General features: G+C 27.4%; 2 protein-coding genes and 1 pseudogene across 2 annotated transcripts; 2 read left to right on the top strand and 1 right to left on the bottom strand.

The window, feature by feature from the left end:
• Positions 1-19,253: 19,253 nt before the first annotated feature.
• On the top strand, positions 19,254-21,273 carry LOC124926406 (putative pentatricopeptide repeat-containing protein At3g25060, mitochondrial). The gene is made up of 2 exons (XM_047466630.1): positions 19,254-20,263; positions 20,353-21,273. The coding sequence occupies exon 1, from the start codon at positions 19,254-19,256 to the stop codon at positions 20,037-20,039; it is 786 nt and encodes a 261-aa protein (XP_047322586.1). The 3' UTR covers positions 20,040-20,263; positions 20,353-21,273.
• On the top strand, positions 20,163-21,273 carry LOC124926405 (putative pentatricopeptide repeat-containing protein At3g25060, mitochondrial). The gene is made up of 2 exons (XM_047466629.1): positions 20,163-20,550; positions 20,644-21,273. The coding sequence occupies exons 1-2, from the start codon at positions 20,163-20,165 to the stop codon at positions 21,060-21,062; spliced, it is 807 nt and encodes a 268-aa protein (XP_047322585.1). The 3' UTR covers positions 21,063-21,273.
• Positions 21,274-21,770: 497 nt separating this feature from the next.
• On the bottom strand, positions 21,771-22,402 carry LOC124926407 (annotated as a pseudogene).
• Between the last annotated feature and the right edge of the window lie 140 nt (positions 22,403-22,542).

The raw sequence follows: 22,542 nt of genomic DNA, 5'->3' as shown, positions 1-22,542 counted from the left end.
CTCAATAGTCTGATCTTCAAGGAATACCACATCCCGGCTTCTCAAAACCTTCTTATCAACTGGGTCATAACACCTGTATCCCCACTTTTCATCATCATACCCCCAAAATATGCATTGTCTGGTTTTTGCATCTAGCTTAGACCTCTCATCTTTTGGAACATGCACAAAATCTCTGCAACCAAAAACACGTAAATAGTCATAATTAACATCTTTACCTGACCAGACGTTTTCTGCACACTTATTATTCAATGGCTTGGAGGGAGAACGGTTGATCACATACACTGCAGTGCTCATGGCTTCAGCCCAGAAATGCTTAGCCAACCTGGCATGGGAGAGCATACTCCTCATCCGTTCCAACATTGTTCTGTTCATCCTCTCTGCCACACCATTTTGTTGTGGAGTTTTGGGCACAGTCTGTTCATGTCGAATACCCTGCTCTTTGCAATAATCATCAAATGAGCCTATGTACTCTCCCCCATTATTTGACCGCACCCTCATCAGTTTTCTTCCTGTCTCTCTTTCAACCAACTTGTGAAAGACCTCAAACCTTGCTGCAACCTCATCCTTGGACTTTATAGCATAAGCCCAAACCTTCCTGGATGCATCGTCTATGAAGGTTACAAAATAGGAAGCACCGCCTATGGATTTAATCTTCATAGGACCACAAACATCTGTATGGACCAATTCAAAGACATTCTTTTTCAGTTCAACTTTTGACTTACTGAAGGAGACTCTGTTCTGCTTACCCTTCAAGCAATGCTCACAATTTTCAAGATGAGCATCCTTGAGATTCAGCAACTTATTCCTCTTGATCAAAACATTCAGCCCCTTTTCACTAATGTGACCTAATCTCTTGTGCCACAACTCAGAGGATGACTCCATTAAAACAGAATATGCCGCATCATAGACAATTTTCAAATTTGTCTTGTATAAGGAACAACATTTCTTACCTCGTGCAATAACCAATGAACCCTTGCTTAGCTTTCATGCTCCACCACTGAAAACATTATGGTAACCTCCATCATCGAGCTTACCTGCTGAAATCAAATTCATTCTCAAATCAGGAACATGTCTTACATCTCTCAATGTCAGGAAGCAGACCATGTTTGTCTCAATTCTAACATCACCCAGACCAACTATCTTGGACACACCACTGTTACTCATGCGAATCTCACCATAATCACCAGCTTTGTAGGACTGGAAGTAACCTTTGTGTGGAGTTATATGGAATGAGGCACCTGTGTCAACAATCCATGCTGTTTCATTTGAAGATGTGCTAAGACAGGAGTCTTGACAGTTATAAGCATATGTCAGTTCACCATCTGAAGCATAAGCAGATGTATCTGCAGTTTGTTCTTTCTTTTCTCTAGGCTTCACTATACCCTTCGCTTTATCATTTTTAAATTTCCAGCACTCATTTTTCCAGTGACCCATTTTACCACAGTAATGGCAAGCACCATCCTTCTTTGGAGCGCTAGACTTTCCCCTGCTCGAACCACTTCTATTATCTTTTGATATTCCTCTATCAGCCACCAACATATCAGACTTAGAGAGTTTATCCCCCTTTCGATTCTCCTCATCAAGTAAGGGACTGGTGACAAATGCCATGTTGACTTTACCATTTGGTGCTGAGTTGCTGAGAGTGATAATAAGTGTCTCCCAACTTGCAGGAAAAGATCCAAGGACTAAAAGTGCTTGCACCTCATCATCAAAGTTTATCTTCATACTACTCAACTGATTCAAAATATTTTGAAATTCATTCAAGTGCTCAGCAATTGATTTATTATCAATGTACTTCAGATTCACCAGCCTTCGTACCAGTGCTGCTTTATTCCCTGCTGACCTCCCATCATAGAGAGCTTCAAGTTTGCTCCACACACCATACGATGTAGTCTCATTCTCAACATGGTGCACAACATTTACACCAACCCAGGAACGAATAAAGTTGCAGGCCTTTCTATCTATCTTTTTCCAATCAGCCTCTTTTGTAGTCTCAGGTCTAACACCCTCATTTTCAATTGCTTCATTCAAGTCATCTGAAACTAACAGATCACTGATCATCAGTTTCCATTGCCTGTAGTTTGTACCATTCAGACTCACCATATCAGGTCTAGATTTCCCCATTATTACTGCCTTAACAACTGACAAAAACACCACCAAAGAAACCAGTTGATCTCTTCTATGAATTTCGCCAAATAATCAGCAGAGCACTCTGCTCCAATGTTAAAATAAATAACCAATTAATACTGCTCTGATACCACTGTTGGGTTTTGCAATAGCAAAACTATGGATCTTCTTAGAAATCAAAACCTGTAGCAAATCAGATTCCAAATCGTCTATGACGATAAACAGATTACCAAGAACTGAAATAGCACAAAGTAATAAACGACAACACAATATACGTGGTTCGGTCAAAATCGACCTACGTCCACGGGAGGGATAAGTTTCACTAAATCAAACAAATGTCAATAGTAGAAACTTACATGCACTGCTCTCAAATGAAAGAAGTGATTACACTAGGAATGATTGGACTACTCCACAATCAAAAGCTCCCCCAATCTCTCACTCTGGATCAGCCAAAGAACAAGAAGAAGAAGGAAACCAGAAAACCTTAGATCTGTAATTCACTCTCTCTCTATTTGCTCTGTTATGAGAAAAATACCCAAAAAAAGTATTTATACTCTAACCCGTTTTCATAAAAGAAATGCCTGACCCGTTTACCCGAAATTTAAAACCCGCCCGCAATGACAAAGAACACCAAACAATCACCTAGAACAATAAATACTCACGTAGTGTCTCAAGAATATAGCTTTCGGTTACAGATTTTCATCAAATCTCACTTTTCAAATAATATTGTTTAAATAATATATATTATTATTAACTATTTTACTTTTGTTACTTTGTATAACAACTGGCTTTAATTTAATAATGATCAATTCACTTTTATGTTTCAAATAACCTTAGACTAGAATACTATATTATTTTTTTGTGAATTTTATAATTTATTTGTTGTGAAGGTAAATTTTATAAATCTTTTATATCTTTTTTTTAATATTTAGTTCACTTTAAAAATATTTGTCACTTTTTTTTCTACTTTAGAAACATAAGTTTTGCATAATAAATATATTATTTTTTAACTGAAAGTTTCATTTTAAGAGGAAAAAAAGATAAAAGTAATCTTTTAATTTTCCTTCCCTTATTATTATTTTTTTCAGTTTATAATATTTTACTTGTTTCTAATTATCATTAATGAAGTTTGTTAAGTTTGTTAGTGAGTAGATTTCACTTAAATTATAGACTTACACAAAAAACATATATAGTATGATTATGTATGCCTAGAATTACTTTCTGAACTATAGTATGATTATGTATGTCTATACCTATCCATGTAACCTTAAAGAGTGAAAAATATATATAAACTTCTTCAACCAACCAAACTAATGTTTAATAATTGTTATCAAAATCGGATCAAAGGTGCAAAATTTTGTAGTAAGAAGTTGCATATTTTAGTCTACATAATTGCACGAACATTAAGCACATAATAATAATAATGAGAATAATAGTAACGTGACTAATGACAGAAAAAATACAAGACTAACAAGCAAAAATAGACCAATACATTCCCCATTAACAAACCATGAAGGGTGAAAGATGCAAATTGTGGTGCTACAAATAGTTGGTTTGTTAGGAGATATCATAGTCTTAAGCCCAATCAAAAGATATATATTTAAAAAAAATATTACGTTTATATTAGTTATCTAAGTTGTTTGTAAGATAAATTATATACAGGGAATAATGTCAATTTTACCATCGAACTATAACGGAATATTCACGTATATCACTGAACTAATTTTTGTTCGTTCATATCACTGTAGTTGAGTTTAATGTTCATCTATGTCACTACTGGACAAAAACATCCAAATCCGTTAAGTTTTCGTTAAATGATGACACGTGTGATTGATATGTCATTTTTTTTAAAATTAATATATATTATATTTTTATTCACTATTTTAAATAATAAAACTTAATTTACATTTTCAAAGGTATTAATCAAATAAATTATATATTTTGAAAAGCATTAACAATAATTCATTTTATTTTAATTAATGTATTTTCAACATTTATTTTTATTAACATTTCTAAATAATAACGTTAATAAAAATAAATATTTTTCAAAAAAAAATAAATTATTGTTAGTGTCTCTCAAAATGTCTATATTGTTTGGTTAATACCTCTAAAAATATAAAAGTTTTATTATTTAAAAATTATGAATAAAAATAAAAATAAAAATATAATATATATTATTTTTTTAAAAAATAACATCTCAATCACATGTGTCATAATCTAACGAAAAACTTAACAGAATTTGATGTTTTTGTCTAGGAGTGACATAGATGAACATTAAACTCAACTACAGTGGTATGAATAAACAAAAAATAGTTCAGTGATATACGTGAATATTCCGTTATAGTTCAATGATAAAATTGACATTCTTCCCATTATATATATACTGTGTTGGGTTCAATTCTCATTAAATAAATATTTATTTCTTGATTTTTTTTATATATGTTCAAATTCACTATTATATTAAGTTTAAACGGACTTCAACTTTGATTTTTATCTCATTTATATATATATACTATGAAGGATAAATATGCTTACAACTATACATAAAATTAGAATAAAATAAAAATGTAAAAGGTGTAATTTGAAACCGATCGGTGGTAACCAAAATCAAACCGAATTATCTCATTTGGGACAGTTTTCTCCAATTTGACTTGTAGTTGACCGGGGATGGGACGGAGATAGTATTCGTGTTTCTCGTTCCGACCCGCATCGATTCTGCCCCGAACAATATACACAATTAAATATAAAATAATCAATATATTTATTTATTGGTTAGTAAGAGTCTTTAAGTTTATCTTTTTATAATAACATAAAAATTTAATATATGATCACAATATATATATATATATTATATTAAACAATCTGTTCATAAAATATTTTTTTTTTTGAGAATATGGTATAAACGGTGTCCCGCAGAGATTCCTCGAAATCGAACGGAGCGGGATAGTAATAAAAAATTCTCCAAAATAAAAACGGGACGGGATAGTAAATGTATTCTCTGTCTCGAAGCAATGATAGTTAGTTAAAGACAAGATAAAATTCAATTAATTAAAAATAAAAATAAAATCAATATAATAAGATATTTTAAAAATTAAAATAAGGTTTTATTTTATTATGTTATTTGTTTTCTTAATTGTTCGTTAATATTTATCTCCAATAAACTTATCATCTTTTTATTCATTTTTTTTATCGATCATATATATATATATATAATTAATTTATCAATTAAAATATTTTTTCATTCTATTTTTTAAATATTTTATGATATAAAACTTTTATTAATTAATTTCATTAAAAAAACACTTTAAAAAAAATAAATATATACTAAACAAAATTACTTATATAAACTCTTGATTTAAAATACTATCTATTCATTTATATAAACTATGGATTAATTGATTCTTAAAAAACAACAAGTGATTGATTGATTGACTATTAATGTGATAACATTAATTAGATCTATGTAACTCTATTTGAATTTGAGCATTTAAAAGCAAATTAAGTAAGATACAAACATGCATCATATATAATTACATAACAAGAAAGATTACAATTTGGTACCCACAGTCGGCTGAAATAATGACATCAAATTATTAATATATAATATTTTAATTAGTTTATTCGTTTATGGTACGAAGCATGCATTTTAGAATAGGAATGCCGCAGGGCGGTGGCAACTCGTTTAGCATTGGGAGAATCAACGTAAGGTTTGAATGCTGGATCGTGTTTGAAAATGCACAAACAAGGTTGTTGCACAATCAGGTTTGCACAACACTCTTTTGTCGGAGTTATTATCGACGAGTTTATTGCTTCCAAACAAGGACTCAGGGACAATGGGTTACACGGCACCTTTGCCTCCGTCACTTCACCGGAAAAGGCTACCACTACCACCACAGTAAGCAAGATCAAGAAGTTCTTCATTCTTGATATTTTATAAATTATATAGAGAATAATTGAATGAGAATGGGATGCTCAAATGAGACGATGAACTACTCTATTTTATAATAGATGTCTCTTTGATTCTTGTAATTTTGTAAAAGATTTTCATTCAAATGTCACTTTGTAAATAATATTTTTAAATAAATGTCACTTTGTAAATAATATTTTTAAATAATCTAATATTCTTGTAATCTTGTTTGTTACACTATTTGCTATAAAGTTTAGATTAGCATAATATTATTTACCATCTATCTTTGGTTTATTTTCAACCATAAACATTATTAAAGAAAAATAAACTTCAGTCATCTGATTTCATCCATTTCAGGAAAATATTATAAGGTATTTATAGTATACAGGTGTGTGGTTAGATTAATTTTATATCAATTATAAAATTAATGAAATAACTTATACCTTAGAAGGGTATACATTGTTCTTAATTATATTTTCCTATTTTTCCAATATTAACCTATATTATTAGTTTATAATATAATCTTTCATTAAATTTTAATTATTAAATTTTAAATATTTTATAATTTGAATATTTATTACTTAATTTTTTTTTAAATAAACTTAATTTTATAAAAAAAATTATTTTAAAATTTAAAATTTAAAATTTATTTATTTTTACAAGAAAGTTAATGTTTGTTTTATAATTAGCAGCATAAAAATAATAATATTATTATTAATTATAATTATTATCTCTCCTATTAAATACTTATTAGTTTAATAATTTTTTTAAAAATATTATCTTTCATATTTCAAACTAAATTATGAAATTATTATTATTATTTATTTTAAAATAATTTGTTTTTATTATAGCATCTATCTTAAGCAATTTTTCAATAAATTGTTTGTGATTTTATCCTTATATATGTATTAATATTAATTATTGATAAATATTTATTTAATTATAAGAATTTAAATATAAGAAATCATATATATATATATATTATATATAATCATATAATATTATTATTTATTTATTAAAATATTTATATAATAATTAAATATATTTTATTAGGTTAAATATAATTAATATTAAATATTAAAATAATTTATATAAATCCAAGAATAAAATAATTTCTTATTTTTTTATTAATTCTTTATACCAACCATCAAACAATAAATTATAAAATATATATAATTCATACATTTTTTTATCATTCCAATCAGACACTAATCATATATATAATTTATACCATCATCTCAAACAATAATATCCTAAGTTCCTGAGCCTACCCACTCGACGCCACTCCTCACTCACCTCCAATTATCCTTATCACTTTTCTATATTTTTAATATATTTTTTTCTACTTTATTTATTTAATTAAAAATATAAAATATTATTATTTTATATTATAATTGTTTATAAATATTAAATATTGAAACGTGTTCTTTATAAATAAAATTATCTATCAAATAAATAAGATAAAGTCTTTAATATATTATATATTAATAATTAGTCAAATTAAATATAATGTTTTACTTAATAATATATACAATAACATTGCATAATATTTTTAATAATATTTTTTTATTAAAATATTTCATATTACTTATTTGAAAATTGAATTATTCAACCATTGTTTTTATATTCATATTACTTATTTGAAAATTGAATTATTCAACCATTGTTTTTATAAGTATTTTAATATATATATTTTAATATATATATATATAATTAATATAATAAAATATTGAATATTTATATTTTATTAAATTAGACACACTTTAATATTTTATATATTTTAAACAGTTATAATATAAAAATAATAATAATTTTGTATTTTTAATTAAATAAATAAATTTAAAAAAAATAATATTAAAAATTAATTAATTATATTTAATGATAAAAAAACATAATAATTAAATAAAATAAAATAAAATAAGTAAAATAAATAAAATTAAGAAAAATAAATATATTAAAGTAATAGGGATAAATAAGTAATTTTAGAGGTAAGTGAAGAGTGAGACGAAGGGGGAATATCAGAGAGAGTGGGAAAAGCAATTTGCTTAATAAATTCTCTCAAATATAACTTTTAACATATTATGGACATTCAATACATGCAGGGACTCTGGGTTGGGTTAGACAATATATGTAGTTGCATAGCTCCATCCTCCCCAATTTTTTAAATTTAATAGTATTATATTATTAATTTTATTTTTTTCCTTTTTTCTTATATATAACTTTGATATATATATATATTTATTATATAATATATATTTATTATTTTATTATTTTACTTTTAAAGAATTTCATCAATTCATTTTTTTTCAAATAATATTGTTAAAAAATATATATGTATTATTATTATTAATAATTTTGCTTTTGTTACTTCGTAAAACTAACTCACTTTAATTCAAAATTATCGTTCAATTATCTAACTCCTTTTAAACTTACTCTTAAGTTTTTTTAACATTTGAAAGTAAAAAAAGATAAATATAAATAAAATAAATTTTTAAAATAACCTTACACTAGAATACTAAATTTTTAAGTGTTGGTATCATGGTCAAGGGAAATGTATTCACTTCAAACATATTTAAGTATTTCTTTGTCGTTATTATTTATCATATTTGAATGGAGCAGAATGCTATAGTTTTTTCTAGAGTTTGAAATGACGTTGAGCATATTTGCAGGGACATCATTTTTTATGGAAATGCATTGATTCAAACATGGAGGCGAATACACACTTGCGAAAGAAATTGGAAAAAGAAATTGGTTAATATGTCATAGATGGTGCATCCCTATAAAGAAGTCACTCAATCTATTGATTTCAATGCGCTTTAAATTTCTATTGTTTAATGTAATTGATTGTTTGCAATTTGTTGGGTTTGTTATTTCTTAATTGTTGTCTATTATATTATCCGTCTAGACAAATGTTTGTTTTGCCTTAATCTCTAAACTCAGATTAAGTTCTTTTCGAGTTTTTTAATTAGACGACACTAGGTCGTTTTCTTAAAAAAAAAAAACTTTTGATTTTTTTTCTTATTATTATTTTTTCAATTTTCAATATTTTACTTGTATTTCATTATTATTGAAGTTAGTTAAATTTAGTTAGTAGATTTCACATAATTTACATAAAACTCAATATAATGCAAAACATCTCATTTATGACTTAATAAAAAAAATTCAGTATAAGCGATTGATTTTTTTCTTTTGCTTAAGAATGTTGTATTATTTATTCATAAATCATGCCCATTAAATAATTCATCCATTTAACCTTAAAGATTGAATATATATATATATATATATATATATATATATATATATATATATATATATATATATATAAAAGCCCCCTTCTACAACCTAACGTTTAATAATTACGATGATAATATATAGAACTCTGATCCAAAGAACAAAATTTTGTAGGAAGAAACTGCATATTTTATAGTCTATATATTCTTACAAACATTAATCAGATAATAATGAGAATTTCGCAATTAATTAGTGTGACTAATGGAAAAAATAAAAGACAAGGATCTAACAAGAGCAAATAGACTAATGCATCTCACATTAGTAAACAACAAAGGGTAAAAAATGCAATTTGTGGTGTTATAAATAATTGGTACGTGAGGCGAAAAGAATTTATATCGTCATCGTCTCGAGCCCAATTCAAAATATATAAATATATATTATGTGTCAAACTTTACATTAAAAAATCTTTTAAAAATAATAATAATAATAATAATAAATTTATATTAGTTATTAAGTTGTTTGTAAGATAAATTATATATATATATATATATAATTATCACTAAATGCATTATTTTTTTCTTCATATGTTCAAATTCACCCTTATATTAAGTTTAAGTCCATCATTGATAAATATGTTTACAAGTATACATAAATTAAAACAAAATAAAAATTTATAAATTTAAGCAAAAAAGGGTATGAATTGATTCTTAAGAAGCAATAAGTGATTAATTGGTTATCATGATAACATTAATTAGATGTACTCTATTTGAATTTGAGCATTTAAAAACAATTTAAGTAAGAGTCATATATAATATCATAATCATAATGGATTACAATTTAATAGTGCACATTATCAGCAATGACATCAAATTATTAATATATAATATTTTAATTAGTTTATTCGATTATGGTACGAAGCATTTGGGAATAGGAATGAGGCAGTCGATGGCAACTCGTTTAGCATTGGGAGAATCATAATAAGGTTTGTAACTTGGGTTCTTTATATAACCGCACAAGCAAGGTTGCTGCTCAATCAGCTTCGCACAACACTCTTTTATTGGAGTTATTGTCGGAGAGCTTATTGCTACCAAACAAGGACTCAGCTCCAACGGGTTACACACCACCTTCGCCTCCGCCACTTCACCGGCCAAGGCTACCACTACCACCACTGCAACTACCGTGGAAAGAAAGGTCGAGAAGCTCTTCATTCTTGATATTTTATAAGCTTTTTAGTTGAATGAGAATGTGATATGCTCTAATGAGATGGTAAACTACTCTAATTTATAGGAAAGAAGGAGGATGGAGATTAAGTTTGTCTTTTCAAATAAAAATATTGCTTAAATAATTTAATTAGAGACTAGATACATTCTGGTACTTTTCAAACTTTGTTTGTTATAAAGTTTAGATTTGCATACATATTTTTGTCTTACTATCTATTTTTTTTTTCAACCATACTCTTTTTTAAAATAAAAAAATATATATATTACATTATAATATTTTATTTGTATCTCTACTCATTATCCACTGAATTTAGTCATCTGATCCCAAATCAAATTAATTCTCCAAATATAACTTTAACATATTATGGACAATCAATACATGATGGATCAACCAATTTGGTATCATAAATTATTTTATATTAAAACAATTTTTTATATATTTTTGTATTTTTTAAAGTTTGAAATATATGGTATTATAGCATTAAAGTAAGATTAGTATAGTATAATTAGTTAATTAACTTATTAGAGAGTTTTAGGTTAAATCCTTACGATAAAAAAAAAATTAATTTTAAAAGGGATTTGGTGGCCATGAGAAGGGAATGGTCCTTGGTAATTGCTTAGTTCCCCTTATCCCACGATAAGGGTCTCCCAAGGTTTGGACACTGATAGGCTAGGTTAGGTGGGAAATTTTTTTTTTTTTTACTTTGTATATTTTTAATTAAATTGAACAAACATAATAATTTTTATATTATAAATCAATAAAAAAATATTAAATAGTATAATTGATTGAAAAATCATATTAAAGTGTCTTGTGATTAAGCAATACATATATAACATAATATTTGATGATTTAAGAACTAAATAGTAATTTATAAAATGAAAATATTTTTTAAAAATAAATATCCCAATTTTCTTGTATAATTAATGTAGGGACTCTTCCATTGCGCACACGACAAATACACATTATAAGACAATATAATGCATAAAATAATATATATGATACAAAAAATAATTTAGATTAGAATTTAAAAAATAATCTTATCATAAATGTGTGATAGATTGTAACTAAATATCACTTTTCAAATAATCTTGTTTCCATTTTTTTAATAATATACCATCCTTATTAATTTATTGACTTTTATTTATTTAAACAAGTTAGTATTTTAAATTGAATTTTTTTAAGTACATTTATAAGCTATTAATATTATTAATCTATTTGTTTTCTAATAAATTAAATTTGATATTTAATCAGAATAATTTGTAAAAGAAAAAAAATATAAAATGAATATATTGTTCCCCAAAAGATAAGAGCTTGTTTGATGTGATTTATAAATAAATTAATATTCAGTCATCATCATTTATTTATTAAATCATCAATAATAAAATATTTTAAATTAGTTTTATAATCCTTAGTATTAAAATCATTTTAGTCATTACTCATATAAATCTCTTCAATAGAACTAACGTTTATTATATTATTCATAAACAAACTTGAAACTAAAAATAAGATATTATTATTATTATAAAAAATTGTATATTTCATTTTGTTTGTTTTGTTAAGGTTTATCTCCAATAAATTGTATATTTTATTTTTTTATCAATCATATATCACTTAATTTATCAAAAAAAATTTATTTTTTTTTAAATAATTTATGATATATTACTTTTCTTAAGTCCTTAATTTCATATAAAAAAACACTATAAAACATATATATACTAAAAAAAAGTTATTTATATAAACTCTTGATTTAAAATACATTCTATTCATTTCATTATTCTTTTTAGGAGAGAAAAAAGGCAGATCAGATTTTCTACCGAATCCTCTATTCCCCTATTCCGGACTAATCATAATGTAGTATTATTATTATATTATTAAATTATATTTTTGGTTAAAATGAAGAGAGATAGACCCGGAACCCGAATATAATTATGGGTCAACTTTATTCGTGTAAAATCATGTTTGAGAATCACATCACAAAAGAAGGCACGTCAGGAAGTGTTATTTAGTGAGTTTTGCTTCACTTCACTCCGCTTATGTAAATTCACTTACTAATTCATGTAAAACCATTTATTTCATCTTTAAAATGATCATTTATATTTTCATGTAAATCTACAAAAATATGAAAATATAATTCACTTGAATATATGCATAATGTATATATATTCAATATGCATAATTATTTTGACAATTTATTTAAAAATTTATATAATTATATAATTATATATTAAATTTATACATATAACAACATATTTTTATTATTTTTGAAAGATAATTAAATTATTTTGTAAATATATTTAAATGAACTTGTAAAACCAAATATTCATTTTTTTTAATATATTTAAATGAATTTGTAAAACAAAATATTTAAAAATTTATTTGTAAGATATTTAAAAAGAATTATTTAAATTATTTTATATTTTATATAATTATATATTAAATATATATAAATGTTCATGTAAAACCACTAACACATTTATGTAAAAACATTTATACGTTCAAAAAGCATTTATGCCTTCATGTAAGTCTGCAAAAAAATAAAAAAAAATAAAAAATAAAAGCTACCCGGTGAAGCAAGGGTATTTACAGCGCTCAAATGAGTGAAACAAGCACTACCTGGTGAAGCTTACTTCACTCAATATTTGCAGCGCTGATAGAAGTGAAGCAAACTTCACTAGGTGTTTACATTTGTAAGATATTTAAATGAATTTACTTTAATTATTTTATATAATTATATATTAAGTATACTTAATATATACTTAATATATAATTATATAAAATAATTAAAGTAAATTCATTTAAATATCTTACAAATGTAAACACCTAGTGAAATTTGCTTCACTTCTATCAGCGCTGCAAATATTGAGTGAACCAAGCTTCACTAGGTAGTGTTTGTTTCACTTATTTGAGCGCTGTAACTTCATAACCGCATCTGATTTATGTAACATTGCTGATTATATTAGAATTGTTCTCAAAGTTACTAAATTAGTTGATAAATATTTATTTTAATGTTATTTCAGTCGAAAAGAACACTATTGCAAAGTATCATCATTTTTGTAGTGTTGCTTGGATTATTTTAAATATAATATTTTTGTCACAGTTAAAGATACCATCCTCATAATTTAAGATTATCATATTAAAAAGTGAAAATTATTTGTAGCAGTGGTATATAAACTGTGATAAATTTTATTTTATTTTTGGCAAATATAACTTTAACTTTTATTTGTCAATTTGAAGAAAAAAACGTACAAAACAGACATTAATTAGATGGAATGTCAAAACATAGCAAGTTAGGTCCAGCATAACTGAGATGAAAGGATTACAATTTACATGTAACATTGACATAAATAATAGCTTTTTATATAAAATGTGGCTCATTCCATACTAATTTCGTAAATTTGGGGATCTATTCGATCTTCTTGAAGTTCAAGTGCTTGTGTGATCTTTGAATATAAGTTTATGGGTTTGATTGGTTTCGTCATCCCTTGGTTGAAATTATATATATATATATATATATATATATATATATATATATATATATATATATATATATATATATATATATATATATATATATATATATATATTGATGTTTAATTTTCAAATGACATCCATATATATATTTTGATGCTTAATTTTCAAAGTTTTTGGATTGACGAGAAAACTGTGGTTAATTTGGATATATATATATATATAAAAAAGTAAAATGAATATTTGGTCGGATTATAGATTGACCTACTCATAAATTAAAACGGTTAAAAATAAAATTTAAAATATATAAATATGTATTGAACTCGCAACCTAACAAAACAAATACAACTTTTTAACCAGCTAAGTTAATTTAACTCCAAATTTAATAAATACGGAACGTTTTAACAATATAAGATTAACTTTTTAACTAACTAATTTATATATATATATATATAATTGTTAGTAATATCAATTATATATTCATACATAAATTTATAAAAACAAATTAACAATATTCAGTGATGTAATGGTTAAGTGTTAATTTTACATAATAAAGATCGATAATTCAAATCTCATCTGATGCAAATGTGGGTTAGTTATTAAAAAGGATTACCGGTGCAAATGTGGGTTAATTATAAGATAGGATTAAAGAATTTGGTGGTTAGTTAAGGAAGTGAGTGAAAATAATATTTTTGTGTTGTCCGAAATGAATTGATAAATCTCGGTAAAGAGAAAATGGTTGGGTAATATATAATATGTTGGCCAACGAAAGTGAGTTGATAAAGTTAGGTAAAAAAGAGATAGTTGACTAATAAGGTATAGGTTGCAGGATTAACAAAAATAAGTCGATAGTAAGTAAGCGAGAATAAAATTATTATTTTATTTTTAACCATTATTATAATTTGGATCAATTCCAGTGATACACAGTATACTAATTCATTTTCCCATTATACTTATTTTTTTAAAATTACTTACATTAAATTATTTAATTTTATAAATAATATATATATATATTAAAATTAAACATACTAAATAAAATAATTAAAATAAAATAAAATATATTACATTAAAATAAAATTTATTACATCAACATTGAAATAAAATATTAGACATTAAATAGATGATTATTTTAGTTGATTTCAAGAATTCTAATATATATATAAATTTAGATAACTGATTGAAAAGTGTATTAAATAACTTAAAATATCAAATAACTCAAAGTAAATAATTTTAAAAAATTAAAAACTTAAATTTTAATATTACTTTTAACTTTGTAATTGTGCTTAGTGTGATATATTTTATTTTATATCTAATACATTTTATTTTTTATGTATTGAATTTTAAATTCTTTAATGTCTAAAAATGTATTTTATTAGAAGAATAAAGTATATAGTGTAGAAAAGCGAATTTATTAGGTAATATATTTTTATTTATTTTTAATATATTTTATTTTAATAATAATATTTAGTTGTTTTATTTATTATAATTTATTTTTAATTATATATATATATATTAAAATTAAATATACTAAATAAAATAATTAAAATTAAATAAAATATATTACATTAAAATAAAATTTATTACATCAATATTGAAATAAAATATTAGACATTAAATAGATCATTATTTTAGTTGATTTCAAGAATTCTAATATATATATAAATTTAGATAACTGATTGAAAAGTGTATTAAATAACTTAAAATATCAAATAACTCAAAGTAAATAATTTTAAAAAATTAAAAGCTTAAATTTTAATATTACTTTTAACTTTGTAATTGTGCTTAGTGTGATATATTTTATTTTATATCTAATACATTTTATTTTTTATGTATTGAATTTTAAATTCTTTAATGTCTAAAAATGTATTTTATTAGAAGAATAAAGTATAGTGTAGAAAAGCGAATTTATTAGGTAATATATTTTTATTTATTTTTAATATATTTTATTTTAATAATAATATTTAGTTGTTTTATTTATTATAATTTATTTTTAATTATATATATATATATATATTTAAATTTATAAAATTAAAATTCTATGAATTTAAAGAAGAGTTGGTTTTTAATTAGAATAAAAATGTGGATATAATAAAAAATTGAACGAAAATATAATATATATATATATATATATATATATATATATTGGTTTTTAATAAGAATAAAAATGTGGATATAATAAAAAATTGAACGAAAATATAATATATATATATATATATATATATATATTTTGGAAGAATGTATTTTTCAAATTGTGTGAAAACATACTCCCGATATGAGTTTGAAAATAATATTTTTTTTTCAAAATTTTATTGAGTTTAGATGAGAAAATATAATTTGTAAATTTTTTTTCAGCTACATTTTTGTTTTATGTATTAAAGAAGGGAAATTGAATGAAATGATCCTAAAGAAGTATATATTTACATCCGTGGTGACCTGATAATTTTTATAGCTCTGATAACCACTTTATTTTTTTGGGACAAAAATACTCTTTTTGCGTAACCCGAAGGGACTTCGCGTTTCGCAAGGAATTCTTTTTTATGTAAATACTTAATTTTTTTCATTTTGTCATTTTCTTTCTCTCTCTTCCCTCTCTTCTCTTGACGGCACGGCGGCACGGCGGCACGGCGGCACGGCGGCACGGCGGCACGGCGGCGGCGGAACCCTAAACCTACGGTGACTAAGTGGATTACGGCTATGCCCTGAATCTACAAAGATGAGAAAACTTTATCCCTCAATCGATGTTTATAATACAGATTTATGTTCTTATCTCCATATCTTCATTTCAAACCCTAACCCAAATCGATTTATGTTAATGTTTCCAGTATCTCCATCTAAAAACCCTAAATCAATTTATGTTCTTATTGTCTATTCTTTATTTCAAACGATTTATGTTGTTTTTAATCAAATCCTAACCTAAATCAATTTAATATGTTTTTATTGTTCATATTACTTCATTGTGGTTCATATTGGTTCATTTGATTTTCGCGACTTCATGTTTCGCGAAGGCTTCACGTTTCGCGATGACCTTCACGTTCTAGTCTTTGTATAATCTTATCTTCACTTCAGTATCAGTTTTAGTTCTTGGACTTTTTGACAAGGTATATCTTCGCCTCTGACTGATTCTATTTATTTTGGATAATCGTGAATTGGAAAAGTAAATTGTTTGTGTTTTATAATAGGATGTGAGTGCATCTTTTTCAAAGCAGTACCCTCAATTGTACAAGGAAGGAATAAGAAATACTTATTCAAATGGAGAGTTGTAGTGGCCTTGGCTGAGTTTTAAGTTTATCAATCATTGGTGATCTATAAATTTGTAGTCATTTCCAGTTCTACAAGTGTTGACTCAACTGTCAGAATGTTTGGCCTTCCCTTATGATCACCAGATGGTTCAGGAAATGCATGCAAATGAAACAGCTATTAATAGCAGTATAGGGTTGGTGGAGGTTGGTACTACATAGCTCAATCCAGAGGAATCGAGGAGATTTGCAATGGCACGGCTTCCTCGAGAGGGATCTAAACATATAGGTTTTGCATTTGATTCACCCGGTTACAAATCCTTCTTTGCATCCCAAGCCGGTGAGCTTGCACCTCTCAAGGCATGAGATGTTGCCAGAAGAGCCAGCATGAGAGGAAGGAAACAACTTCTTTTGTATATTAGTTTCATTCTTTTAGGAGTACAATCTTTAAGAAAAAGATGTATACTCTTACAAATATAGTATGTTCTAATAACTTACAAAATCATTGTTGAAATTTTAGACAATTTTCTTATTAAATTGTGATTTCTGTTAAAGATGCATGTAACAAATATCAGTTTCAAATAAAGCGTTGTGGTGGGTTCCTATAGATTTTGATTTATATATATTATTTAGATGGTCGATGAAATGAATAGTCGTTTCAATACGGCAAATAAACCATTGTGAAAGAAAATAAAATAAATATATTAAAAAGTGTGAAGATCTTCCGAAATGGAAATGAGATCCTGATTGAATCTGGCGGATTTCAAGATTGAATTTCATATAATGTCAAAATATAGCATTATCTACATTTTTCATATAATGTCAAATGACAGCATGAAATTGTTGAAAAATAACGCCCGTCACAAACTCGCAAATCTAAGTCTCCAAATATTTATTTTCCAACTAAGGCATGGATTGCCAGAAGACGAAGGCACCCATTGTCATTCCAAAGAAGGTGGATACTTTCACCATCTTCTTCCTCTTGCAAGCCCTAATTGACCTTGTTTCTTCTGCTTTTGTCAAAGAGAGACCAACAAAACACATGACAAAGGAGATTATGTTATGATCTAAATCGAATACGGATAGAATTCTTCAATAATCAATTAGATCCTAGTATAGAAATGCTAGCCCTAACTAGCAATGCACGGGATTGAAGTTGCAAGCAAGAAGACATTATGATAAGACAAATTAATCCGAAAATAATCTAGGCGAGATCAAAGATGAATCATTAGAAGAAGAAGATTCAATAAGCATTCACATGATTCTTAATTCGGATCGAGGGAGGGAGAGAGAGAGACCGACCTGAAGAAGTTCTTGACTTACAAATTATGGCTCATCGACCGTCTGGGCCTTCGCGAAACGTGAAGGCCTTCGCGAAACGTGAAGTCGCGAAAATCAAATGAATCTTCCCTGAAACGGAACCGAATCAGAGCATCATCAACTGCAAACATATCATCGACAAGATAAACAACCAAGATAAACAATAAAATGAACAATAAGATAAACAATAAAAAAATCTCATGATTTAGGGTTTAAAGATGAACACAATGGAAATAATAACATAAATCGATCCAATTACCTAATATTAGAACGAGTTTTCGTCGTCGATCTGTATAATGTGTTCGTTTAGGTTTAGGTTTAGGGTTTCGTCGCCGCCGTGCCGTCAAGAGAAGAGAGGGAAGAGAGAGAAAGAAAATGACTAAATAAAAAAATTTAAATATTTATATATAAAAAAAAATCCTTTCGCACTACTCCAAAAAAGTATTTTTGTCAAAAAGAAAAAAAAAAATAAAGTGGTTATCAGATCAATAAAAATTATCAAGTCACCCTCGTCCAATTTCCCTAAAGAAAGTCTGTATAAATTTGTAAGAAAATAAAATAAGAATAATTAATGAGTAATTTGAAATTAGGCGGGCGTTGAGAGAGATGAACACATTTTCCTATAATCTCTTCTTCCTTCCTGTTTAGGATGTAAGCGGGAAATTCTTGGTTGCAAGCAAGATCAACAATTAATGGCTACCAGAGAATTCTGGGAGAGTTTTTGATTCCGAGCTAGATCACATATGCGGCTCCTTCCATGGGGGAGGAGGGGAAACTTCAATGGCTTAAAACACCTTCTCTTAGCTTGTACAGACCCACCATTAGTTGCTACAGTTCATGCTCTCCTGATAACATCTGGTATCATCCAAGACGACGACAATTCCATTCCACAATTAATATCCTCTTATGCCAGAGTATGTCAGTTGAACTTAGCACGCCAGGTGTTCGATCAATTGCCCCAGAGAAAGATAGGCGCATGGAATTCGTTAATCGTTGCTTATTCACGCAAGGATCGTCCTGCCGAGGTAATTAATCTCTACCGTTCGATGTGTCGGGACGGAGTTAAACCTGATAGCTCAACATTTACACTAGTTATCAAGGCTTGTGCTAGCTTATTAGATTTTGATATGGGTGAAGAAGTTCGTCGAAGTGTAGTTGAATCCGGATATCTAAATGATCTCTTTGTTAGCTCTTCCCTTTTGAATTTCTATACCAAATGTGGAAGAATGGACATTGCATTATCTATTTTCGAAACTATGCATAAAAAGGATCTCGTTTCATGGACAACAATGATCACGGGTTTTGCACAGAGTGGGCAAGCTATTGAAGCTATTAGTATCTGCAGGAAGATGCAAGAAGAAGGATTCGAACTTGATAGTGTTGTGATGTTGGGTTTGATCCAGGCTTGTGCAAATCTTGAAGACAGAAGAATTGGATTCTCCATCCATGGAAGTATGATCAGAAGAGATCTGTCGATTGATGTATTAGTTCAGACCAGCTTAGTCGATATGTACGCCAAGATGGGATGATTGCAGCTCGCACATCGCTTATTTCAAACAATTCCTACCAAAAGTGTCGTCACTTGGAGTGCTCTGATTTCCGGTTATGCTCAAAACGGTTTCGCAAATAATGCACTCGAGTTATTCATAGAGATGCTTGAAAACGGCTTTGAACCCGACCCTGTTTCACTTGTTGGGTCGCTTTTAGCTTGTTCTCAACTCGGTTGTTTCAAATTGGGTCGTTCTGTTCACGGGTATGTGATAAAAACGCTTAGTTATAACTTTGAACAAGTTAGAACCGCGTTGATCGATATGTATTCGAAATGTGGTTCTCTTTTCTCAGGGAACATCTTGTTTAATCAGATAGTTTGTAAAGACACAGTATTATGGAATGCTATGATTGCTAGCTATGGAGTTCATGGACATGGAAAGGAAGCTCATTTGTTGTTTCTGAAGATGATAAAGACGAATTCAGAACCAGACCATATAACGTTTGCTTCTCTTCTGTCTGCGTTTAGTCATTCGGGTTTGGTTGAAGAGGGTAAATATTGGTTTAGTGTTATGGTAAAGGAATTTAAAATCGAACCATCTGAGAATCATTATACTTGCATGGTTGATCTTTTTTCTCGAGCAGGAATGGTGAATGAAGCGTTTGATCTTATATCTTCGATGAAGACCGAGCCTGGCGTTGCTACTTGGGTTTCTCTTCTGTCTGGTTGTTGTAATCATCGGAATATACGAATTGGAATGGTGGCGGTTGAAAAAGTTTTGAAGATGAAGATCGAGGAACCGGGTGTTTATACTTTGGTTTCTAACTTTTTTGCAATGGCAAGAAAATGGGATGAAGTGGCTTGGATTAGAAAGGAAATGAGGAGAGTTGAGATGAAGAAAACTCCTGGTTATAGCACATTGGAAGTTAATGGGGATGTTCATGTTTTTGTTGTGGAAGATGAGAGATGTTTTCAGTATGAAGAAATGGCACAAATGTTGGAAAGGCTGGAAGATGATATGAGAATGGTGAAAGATTTACCAATTCCTGATCTACTCGACTAGCTCAAAGTATAACTTTTCAAATAATTCTTATTCTTAGAACTTGGAAGTTTCCAATGCTATTTACCTACAAAGGGTAATTATGTATTTATACTATTTTTTATTTGTAAATGTCAATAACTAAAGGAAATCAGTCCTAAACCTTTTCACTATTATATGAGTACCTTCAAAACATTCTTAATGCGTTTTTCATTTTTTATGTGTTATTTTGAAGTCGGTTTTAGATTTATTAACGGTTAAGTTTTATTATTTTGTCAAAATAATTGTTAAATAATATATCGATACCTAAAATTTCTTATTATTTTTAGTTTTTAAACATTGAATGATTGAAGAAGCTAACTATTATGAGAAATGTTTAGTTATCAAAGTTAGTTTTAATCAACAGACACTGACCGGTAAATCAAGCTGATCAAGATGTTAGATTCAATTTAGCAGTTTAAGAAATAGTTGGTTATTTAATTTGGTCGGATTGGTCTAGAAAATTCGATTAGTTTCTTAAAACCTTAAGAAAAACAACAATAATAAATTTCCTTAAAACAATCCATTCACTTCTTGTCAGTTTCAATAACAAAGTTAATATAAGCTTTAAACAAATGAAATAATATCGATTGAAAAAGACTATCTCCAACAATAACACAAAATGTATACAATAATGTTTTTCACATCCAAACAAACAAATATTTTCAAAAAATTAATCCTCCTTTGGATGTCTTAGAGGGTTCCAAAGATCCAGTCCATAAATATAGTGTAGTAGCCATAATTGTGACGATAAGTTGTGTGATGAAGGGTATGGTAGGCTGAACCCAATTCTTTGGGTTTATGCAGTCGTGGTTCATTGCAGTCCATATGGCCTCGAAGAACATGAGATTAACGTGCAATGAGAAATGTATTGGCACTATGAATAAGGTCACCAACTGTGGCATGGCCTGCAATATTCCGTCAATAGGATGGAAAGCTAGGCCTGCCGAAGACCAGTGTTAGTTACTAGTTTGATCTCGATCTTGTGTTACATTATTAGATCATCGTTACTAATTTGGAAGTTTACCCACAAAAGGAGAAAGAGTGTTTTGGTTGTTGTAGCCGTGGTGAGTGGTGTGAAGGTGCTTATAAAGTGGCTTAATATCAACAATCTATGAACCCAATAAGTTGTAACCTCGATAATGAGAAGATAAATCACAAGATAAAATAGATTGGCTAGCCAATTCATGTCGGCTGCTCTAGGGAAACAATTTGTACAACCTTTCTCAACTATATACTCCGCAATTGCAGGATAACAAGAGTACAATGGCATAGCCTTCATCGATACAATTACTTGTGAAAGCATCGCGTTCTTAGATGGGATACAATCTGCAAAGAGAATTCAATAATTCATGTTATCTCCTTCATAATCTTGAAATTTCTGGCATGTCAAAGTTTCTGAAAATGGGAGTTATTTCAAACCCTTTTAAATGTATAAGGAGCAATGTAGCTAGCTATATATCAA

Source organism: Impatiens glandulifera, chromosome 2, assembly GCF_907164915.1.
Source record: "Impatiens glandulifera chromosome 2, dImpGla2.1, whole genome shotgun sequence".
NCBI lineage: Eukaryota > Viridiplantae > Streptophyta > Magnoliopsida > Ericales > Balsaminaceae > Impatiens > Impatiens glandulifera.
This window is presented reverse-complemented; position numbering and strand designations above follow the sequence as displayed.